We start from the raw sequence: 9935 nt of genomic DNA on the forward strand, positions 1-9935 counted from the left end.
TAACGCCGACCCACAACGCCACATTATCAGGATAATTAATATTGAAAATATTTTTGTAAATACCACAGATATATACAATAACTAGATAGCTAACTAAGATAGCAGTTGGAAGTCAACCGCCATATGCGTGGTAGTCAATGTTTACATTAATTATTGTTATCATTTATTATCACTACAATATAAAACAAACGAATGCAATTATATAAATGAAAATTATTGGTTATAAAACTGAATATAATAATAACTATTTTTACAAATGAACGCTATTATATAAATTAAAATTATTGGTTATAAAATAATATTGTTTTGGTTAGTTTTTGCCTCTTACTAACAGGATTTAATATGTCACTTGAATAAAGTTTTCCATACGAATGTAATCTTACACTTAAAAACTTCTTAACTAAAAGTGTTATTAACAACATTTTATGGGGCCTATCAGATAAACAGACATTTTCACAATTAAGTGTCTTAAAAATATTTCGATCAAGAACAAATTTATTATTAATATGTGCAATTATTTTATAGGTAGTCGGCATTTTGAATTAAATACTTATTCAATTACTCAAGTCTTTTTTACATGAATTATTAATTAAATTCATAAATGTATTTGGATTTAGTCACAATTCACAAGGATAATATTTATATTATCAAATATGAAAACAGTACACAATAACAATAATGATAATAAATTTGAAGTGATAAACTGATAACAAACCAAAACATTGACTACCACGCATATGGCTTTCGGCTTCTTGTTCATAGTGTGTCAGATATAATCAGTTAGCTATCTAGTTATTGTATATATCTGTGGTAAATACTGCCTATATGTATATATCGGATATTATCATCTATATTATGCTTAAATATAATATATTATTATTTATTAGAAATTGTTAACTAAATGCAAAATACGATACAAATTCTCTAAAAAATATTTGATACTTACTTACTTAGATTGTAAGCATATAAATAGCTCACGAGTTCGGTTATATAATCAAGGAAAAGTGTGATACAATATAGAATTGTATAGTGATATATTTCGATCTAAACGGGTCCCCAAAAAACTGATCTAGAAATATTGTAATTTTCTTTAATCGGTTATGCAAGACGAGTGTTAATAAGGTCTAATCCAAGGGGACTTGTATTCCTGCCCAATAACAAAACTTTGACTAGTTTTGAGTATGCTATAATGTGGTTTTGAGTGAATAAAAATTGAGTATAATATATATATCATACCTGCACTCGGGACTCTGTGAGACCAATCCGCATGGCGATCTCCTCTCGCATAAAAATGTCTGGATAGTGGGTCTTGCTGAAGCACCGCTCCAGCTCGTTGAGTTGCGCTGGTGTGAACCGGGTCCGATGTCTTTTCTGCTTGTTCGGCTTTCCGGCATCGTCGCCGTTGAGTCCAACGCCACCACCACCGGCGGCGGCCACAGCGGCGGCAGCGGCCAGCCCATGGCCGGCCACAGTTGACAAGTCGAAACCACTGCACGACAATCGGAACGGTCCGCCGCCGCCACCTCCGGCACCGGTGGACAGCTGATTTGGCGGTGACGGGCCGTTGCCCTGCTGTAGGTGACTGTTACCCGTGCCGCCGAGTCCGTGACTACCCCCGACGTCATGTACACCACCCCCACCGCCACCGGTCTGCAACTGATGTAGCGATCGGTGTTTGAGACCATCGAAGTCCTTATGGCCTGTGGTGCGCGAATGACATCGACAACAAGAAAAAAAAGAAAACAAGTTGTTATTATAATATATTACATGATGCGCGAGTAAACTAAGATATTATAATTTATCAATATTATACAAATATGATTTTTATCTAAAATAATTATATATTTAGTGTTATAAAAATTATTTCCGTGGATATACAAGGTTTTATTGACGAAGTTTCGATGTACAATATTGTCGAACCTCTGTGTTGACCAGCAACTGTATATTTAGGTTCAAGACACTTGTGAGTTATAATATTATTATATAGAGACTGTAAAAGTGTAAAACGGTCGAGGAAAGTATCGAAATTACAAATCGGACGCGGTTTGTCAGTATAAATACCTATTCTGTATGCGTGCTTGAGTAGGACGTCGATAATATTTGTGGTTGGACTGAAGACTGAACGGGTGTTAAAACTTAAAAGGAATGTCGACGACGCTGGTGCAGGGCAACGCGGTGATATTATACGAGCTCGCGTATATAGCGGTAACGGTGTGGTCGTCACGGGACTAATTTAGCGTTGAAAATTAAATTTAATCGACCGTCCAATCAAAACCCGAGATTTCTAATCAACCGACTGCGGCGATGTGCAGAACACGTGCATATAATTGACGGGGCGAGGTGCGAACACAGTGAACGCACACACGAGAATAATTTATTTATGTACCTATATATATATATTATATATATGTGTGTATGTGTGTGTATATACCTATAGATGTATAATTCTATGTATGCGTATATAATGTGTAAAATACAGTACACACATACGCATAGGTCATTGGTATATATGTTACCGTAAATGCCCGATCACTAGGTAAACCTAGGTTTTACTAGTTAATGATAGGTTTTACTGTTTGTACTCAGTAAATGCTGAAATTCTAAATTTTATTCGGGCTTTTACTAAACACGTTGTGTACATCCTAGGTCCTGGAATATACAAATTGACTTAATAAATAAGCTGATTACGACACATAACATTTAAGCTGCGTAAAAATTATAATTATATATTATTAAAACAAACTACTGACAGTTATTTAAATTCTTTATACAAAATAAAAATGCATCTTAAGTTGTAATCACACCTCAAACATTTTTACTTGCAACGATTAATAACAATTATTTTGCGAAGATAAATTTACGACTGCAATGTGTTGAAGGGACTTGCATTTTATCGGGTTTAAGATTAATATTATACAACTTATATCATGATATAACTTAGTAATAGCTGACTGATATCAATTGATTGGTGGCTCTATTAGGTACATGTTCAGTCTGTTTGGGTTTTACGTGATAGACGGATCCATTTGTAGAACAGTGTAATATGTGTTGTGCGAGTAGTGTTTAATTAATTTAAATTAATTTAATTAATTGCTCAACATTCACTATCAGGCGGGCAAGGATTTTTGAGGTGTGATTGCCAGAAAAAATGTACAACTAAGAAATGCAAATGCCGCCAGTCAAATGTATTATGTAATAGCAGGTGCCATAATAGTACAACACATGTGCAAATAAATAAACCAATTTTACTAATTTTTATGAAGAAAAAAATTTTTTTTATTAATTTTTAATGATTCTGTTTTTAAATGATTTTTATTTTGTATAAAGAATTTAAATAACTGTCAGTAGTTTGTTTTAATAATATATAATTATAATTTTTACGCAGCTTAAATGTTATGTGTCGTAATCAGCTTTTACTAAGTCAATTTGTATATCCTAGGATGTACACAACGTGTTTAGTAAAAGCCCGAATAAAATTTAGAATTTCAGCATTTACTGAGTACAAACAGTAAAACCTAGCATTAACTAGTAAAACCTAGGTTTACCTAGTGATCGGGCATTTACGGTAACATATATATTACATGGGGCACCAGGTGAGATGTGAAATGAGGTGAACATGCGCGCTTATCGTTGTCTACACGGACTTCGTCGCATGTTGCCCGCGTTCCAATGATACTTACAGCTATATCCTTCAGGTTTCTCTCTTACTTTTTCTCTCATTCGGTTACCATTATCCTCAATCGACCGATGTGCAATTTTATCATATTATAATATCAGTCCGTTATAAATTTATAATTATAAATTATAATTAATAAATAAATAAATAAAATATAAATATAATATATATAAAAGTCGTGTCAGTTACACTATTTATTACTCAAGAACCACTGAACCGAATCATCTGAAAATATGTGGGGAGGTGTAGCTTAGAACCAATAGAGACGGACATAGGATAATTTTTATCTCGTTCCCGTGGAATATTACATAAAACGTGGTATAACTAAATAATCATTAGCTGAATTACCCGTCGATGCTTGGTAACATTTCAGCTAACAACAAATATGAGAGTTGCATTGCTGAACGATACATCTGCTAAAGATTTCTCTGAGCAATTGTTGATTATCGGTAATGGTCGAGTACCTGTTGATGAATCGAGAGGATTGATTTCATTTCCTCTTAATTTCTGTAACTTAGTCTCATCGAAAGACGAACTCATCAACAAAATATTCTTGCCAAACATCATTACTAACCTCAAAAATAATGAATGGTTGATTGAGCGATAACAGTAGGATTTTTTTATTCTATCTCAATAACTTATTTACTTGGTGAGAACTTATTTTGACAAATAAACATGTCCGTAGTCCGTTCTATTATTTAAAATTTAATGATAAGACTCCATTATGAATTGCTATGAGTATTGAGTATATTTAAATTACCAAAATAAGTACTCGGTAAGTAAGTAAATTATTGAAATAGAATAAATATATTATAAATTTAATTTACTTAGAAGTTTTTATGATATCAAAACATTAATGTGCTTGAAGTTCGTACAAATTAATTAAATTTTTTTTACTTAGCAATTTTTCACATGAAGTTTGATGGAGTGTTAGCAATATATTGCTAGCATAATCACAGGAAATTAATTTAACACACAGTTTGAGACATATAAGACGAGGTAGGATTTTTAAAGGGCTACGAAGTACACGGATTCAGCTAGTTAAATTATATTTATTTATTTTATTATTACTCTTAAAATTCACTTTATGTTATTGTTTCAAATTACATTGTCCAATGTTAAATCTATTGATAACTATAGTTCTGACAATAAATATTATTATCAATATATAGTATACAATCGGAAACTGAAACAAGGGTATAGGCATAGATAATATATATATATATATATATATATATATATTATCTATGGGTATAAGTACTATAATAACATTATGTCAGTTCTTACAGTATGTATTGTGGACTGTGGAAAGTATTCTAGGTATATCTAGGCGCTGACCTATATTATATTACACATATGTGTGTCGTATAGTAGGTACTACCTGTCGTAGGTATCTGTATTATATTCCTTGCAGAGTATTTTTACCAGTTATGAGTTACAATTTTGTAACAAAACATAAGTTTTTAGAACACCTCTTGTATCTCCGTTGTGTCTGCTCATCCGTCCGTTTGTTAGCTATTATTTACGATTGTTGATACTTGATGGATTCGATTGATAATTATATTTTGTAAAAATATATTATATTATGTGAAATTACGTATAGTGCTGTAATTGCACTAAATTTGGTACTCCTAGAAACCAAGAATTTAGTGCACTCTCAGTGTGAGCCTTTTCCTGTTTTTTTATTGTTGTAATAGTAATTATTATAATTTGTATCAAAAAAAACCATTTTGTTGTTTTTGTTTTAACAGTTTGCATGATGCATGGGTCTGCTCAATTTATTTTTTTTATACACATATTATTTATTTATTTTTTTGATCTTTAGAATACAGCTCGGCAGCACAGGGCATTAACAATATATTTTATAATAATTTTATAATAATAAATATTATTCATATTGTTTTACATATATTACATACTTGATACACATATTATATTGTCTGAGTAATTGAATATAGTAGTTTTAAATTTTTTTTACGTTATAATAATATAGGTAAGTACTGATTGATATATAGATACATTATACACATTAAATAATGGGTACAATCACACCTCTACAAAATATCTACGGCGGTGTATATTAATTATAAAGTATAGAAATGTTGTAATGTGCAGTTACATAATATGGTTGTAAAATTAAAAAATTTAAGTGATCATTTATTATTATTACTGTTTGACGTTCGCATAATACTGAAATGTCCGTCAGTACAATACTGATAATAGATGTTGCACATTTTATCGCATAGTTTTTATTTTACTGATCTTATCATTTATTTAAGTCGGCAGGAAGATAAATGCATTGAACCAAATAACAATTGAATATTCAGAAAAATATTGAATAACCACAAACAACAAGTTTTTATGTTTGAGTTTAATTAGTGTTTAGTTTTATAATCTATATATATTTATACAGCTATACTATAAATTATAACACAAGTATGGTTCATATAAATATTTAATGTATTTAAAATAATTATTGTTAGAAGTTAAATAATCATTATCTGTATTATTATATGTTAAACATAATGATATTTAAAATGTATATTGCAGAATAAATAATAGTATGAAAGTAGGTACCTACCTTTCTTAAATAATAATTAAATTCTAGAGTTTACAATTTAAATTAAATAATTTTAAAATTAAAAAAAAATAATCTATGCATTGCTATATTTTTTTATTGATTGGTATAACATTTGATGAAATTCAAATATTTTGTTTTTGTTTTACTTTTAATACTTTTAAAATACTTTAGCTGAAATAATAAATCAACGCAATCAAAAATTCGCAAGATGATTCTGTTTAGAACTTTCCTTTCTCAAAAATATTTCCTTTATAACTTGAAAGTTTTGACTAATTATCAAAATATTACCATCTTATATTTTTTCTATGCTGTAATAATTTATATACTTGTAATATATCTATAGTGATTTCACCAAATTTTTTGAATATTATACGAATAAAGTTGAATAACTCATTTGTATTTCGATTTAGATGAACATATTATTAACACGTATTGACGTGTATAGTAAAAAAAAATCATCCACCTTCATAATAATTCATGGTGAAAAGGGTTGGTTTAAATTTGAGAAAAAATGTTATAATATCACAGTTAAGACACTTTTCTCTAAGTATTTAAAATTATGGGTTTTAAGTAATAAACTTATAAATTCAAAAAATCAGTATTTGGATAAATTTATTGTTGAGGGATAAATAGAAGTTAAAACAAAATAGTCGTCAACTGGTTTTTCGATAACATTTTCAATGAAATGATCATGATAGTTTATAATACAACTTATTACTTAATATTTAAATTAAACTAGGTACATACTTCATACTGAACTTGAATCGAAAAATTCAGTATAAAATAATGATTAAACATGTACAAAAATATTATTATTATTATTATTTCGTAATAAATATACGCATTAAATGAAAATTATATGGTAACATATATCTGACCATTTTAATATAATTTATTTAACAAAAATAAAATGTATTATAATATTATTATGGTGCAGTTTGAACATAAATTAATCATTAATACCTATGTTATTTTTATAACACTATACAATAAATTCACTGTAACTTTGAATTTTAAAACTCTAAAACTTCTTTAACTTGAAGTATTGATACTATTTTCCCTTAGGAATCCTAAACGTTACACAAAGAAAACCTTTTTATCCTCGGATAAAGAGATACAACATAATATATTATCTAATCGCATATACAGCAGTCACAGTTTATCATGTTTAATAATAGTTAAAAACGTCAGTAGCCAGTATATAGGTATATAATAATAATGGTATTAAAATGATGTTTTATATCATAATATAGCACAGTTTGTAGTGAATAGTGATTACTACATACATTTAAACTTTTACTTTCATGTCTTGGGAAATAAATACATAAAGGTACATATTATATCTATACAAGTAGATAAAACTTATTTTATAATGATTGTATACAAACTGGAATCGTTTACAATTTCATAATTTTAAGATTTTTGAGAAGCACCCACAGATAGTTTAATATTTAAACTGGTAGGTATTCAAATATGATTTAAATACATACAATAATTATCGAAATAACTTACATCGACATACCTATTGTATTTATTCGAAATAAAAATTAGTTGTTGACGATTTAGTTTTTATACAAATTCAGATTAAATAACGATGTAATTTATACCTATAATAAGTAATAATCATATTTGTGTGTATAAAATGTATGCATCACTGCATAAATACCATATTATATTGTAAATATATTTATTTTTTCTATATTATAGGTATATGCTTACCGCCGACATTATTCGGGCCAATTATACTGATGTTGTTGAGCATGTTCGGCCTCAATCCTGGCCTAAAAGGTAACGACGACAAAATTGTGATCGATTTTTGATTTCCACGTTCGTAAAATACTAGTGGCAATTTTATTTAAAACCACGACGACGACGAAATACAAAAAATTGCTATACGCTCTCAGTTTTCGATCGCGTGGTGTTGGCATACGACCAATAGTTAAATGAACTACCGACGGCAGACGTCCCTCTGGGAGGACACAGCCGACGGTTGGCCGAAGTCGTCATAGACGTGACGGTGATCGCACAGAAATCTTTCAATCCAATCGACAGGAATATGTAAAATAGTAATGAAGATAACTTGTTAGATTTACGAAATTTTCGAACGAACACAATATAATTTTATATTTTTTCTTTGTATTCTAACACACACAGTCACAAATGATACGTGTTGATACAACGGACCGACGACTATATTAGGTACTCGATAAATGATACTCGCACGCGTGATATGCGATATATCGACGACGATGTGATACGATGTGTGATGCGATATGCAATGCTAGCGCGTGTGGTATAACTACGACGACGCGGGTGTTGCATTCGGAAAACGCGTCAGAGACAGTGGCGGCAGTTTTATGGCTTACGCCTGTATACGCCGAGGCAGTGGCATCTGCGGCCACTGTCGGCCGCTCGTCAGCGACGCGCGTTGTGTCGAGAGGCGTTGGCATTAGCGGCAGCATCCGGCCACCGTTCTGATTGGACCAATCGTCGGCTGACGTGGGCGTGGTCAACCTCGGACCCGGGAGCCCCGTCACACCGTCGATACTGCACGCGGCACGCCGCACATTTACGTCCGTTCACTCGTCGTACACCCGACCTAGGCCGCCGCGCCAGCAGTCGGCACCACTGCCACCACCACCTTTCTACCCCAAACACCACCATCACCACCTCACTTCTACCGCAACAACTCGGTGGCTCGCGGCACTCAAGATAGTTATGCGAATTGAAAATGAATGAATCCTTAACGTGACTAGAGAGAGTGGGGAAGAGGGAGAGAGAGAGAGAGAGAGAGAGAGAGAAAATAAGCGAGGAAGTGAAACAGATAGACTTGGACCGAAAACGCGTAAAAAACCAGAAACGAGGCAAGAGCAGTGCAGAAGTGAAGTGAATGACTTTGCTTTGTGGGGGTGGGGAGGTAGGGAGTAGAAAACGCTCGAGGTTTTTCGTATTTTTTTTCATTTCTACCGAATTCCCAGGTATATAATATTATACCTACAGACGGGCTAATGAAATATTGATTAGAGTATAGCGTCAAGTGCCGCACGTTTATACGAGGGTTGTTTTTATTTATTTCGTGCTATATATACATCCCATTTTTTCTTTTACTTATTTCTTTTATTTTTATCGTCGTCATGTGGTTTATTTGTTTCCATTGTTTTTATATTCCTAATATACCTATATCATAACGAATTGATTAAATTAAGTACATATTGTTTATACAAGCGGCAGCAATAGCAATATATGAATTTATTGCAAGCGGGTAGATATCAGAAACTACGTCATATTTTATATTTTATTAATATAATATTATATTATATAGACATTCCCTCTGCGAATTCTACCTTTTTAATAGGTATATATATTATTGTACAGGATGAATCACCAAGCATGATGCTCATCCACTTTTTTCAATAATGCAATATTCAAAATCTGATTTTTGGGATTTTTAAATATACTTTTTTGTAAATTATTTAGCATATCATTTTTCTGAAAATATAGTGGTATCAAAAATTCTGAAAGTGTAGTCATGAGTTATTTTATTAAATAAGTTAAATTTGTGTACCTATAGGATATATAGGTAAATATACGTAAAATATTTGGACAATGGTGATTTGAGCATTTTAGTAGTTGATATTATTAATTTGTTATTAATTAATATTTATGATTTTAAAAATT

At 31.1% G+C, this 9935-nt stretch overlaps 1 protein-coding gene across 1 annotated transcript in view; it reads right to left on the bottom strand.

Moving 5' to 3' along the window:
• The window catches only part of otp (orthopedia homeobox), a 47563-nt gene extending 38896 nt beyond the window's left edge, over nucleotides 1-8667 (bottom strand). Inside the window, exons 1-2 of the mRNA XM_089222464.1 lie at nucleotides 7977-8667; nucleotides 1237-1700 (exon numbers count right to left, since the gene is read on the bottom strand). Coding sequence (XP_089078590.1) covers nucleotides 1237-1700; nucleotides 7977-8019 — 507 coding nt within the window. The 5' untranslated portion in view covers nucleotides 8020-8667. The remainder of the gene's footprint in view (nucleotides 1-1236; nucleotides 1701-7976) is intronic.
• Between the last annotated feature and the right edge of the window lie 1268 nt (nucleotides 8668-9935).

Source organism: Diuraphis noxia, unplaced genomic scaffold, assembly GCF_037042655.1.
Source record: "Diuraphis noxia isolate RWA-SAM2 unplaced genomic scaffold, SU_Dnox_SAM2 contig0003, whole genome shotgun sequence".
Taxonomy (NCBI): domain Eukaryota; kingdom Metazoa; phylum Arthropoda; class Insecta; order Hemiptera; family Aphididae; genus Diuraphis; species Diuraphis noxia.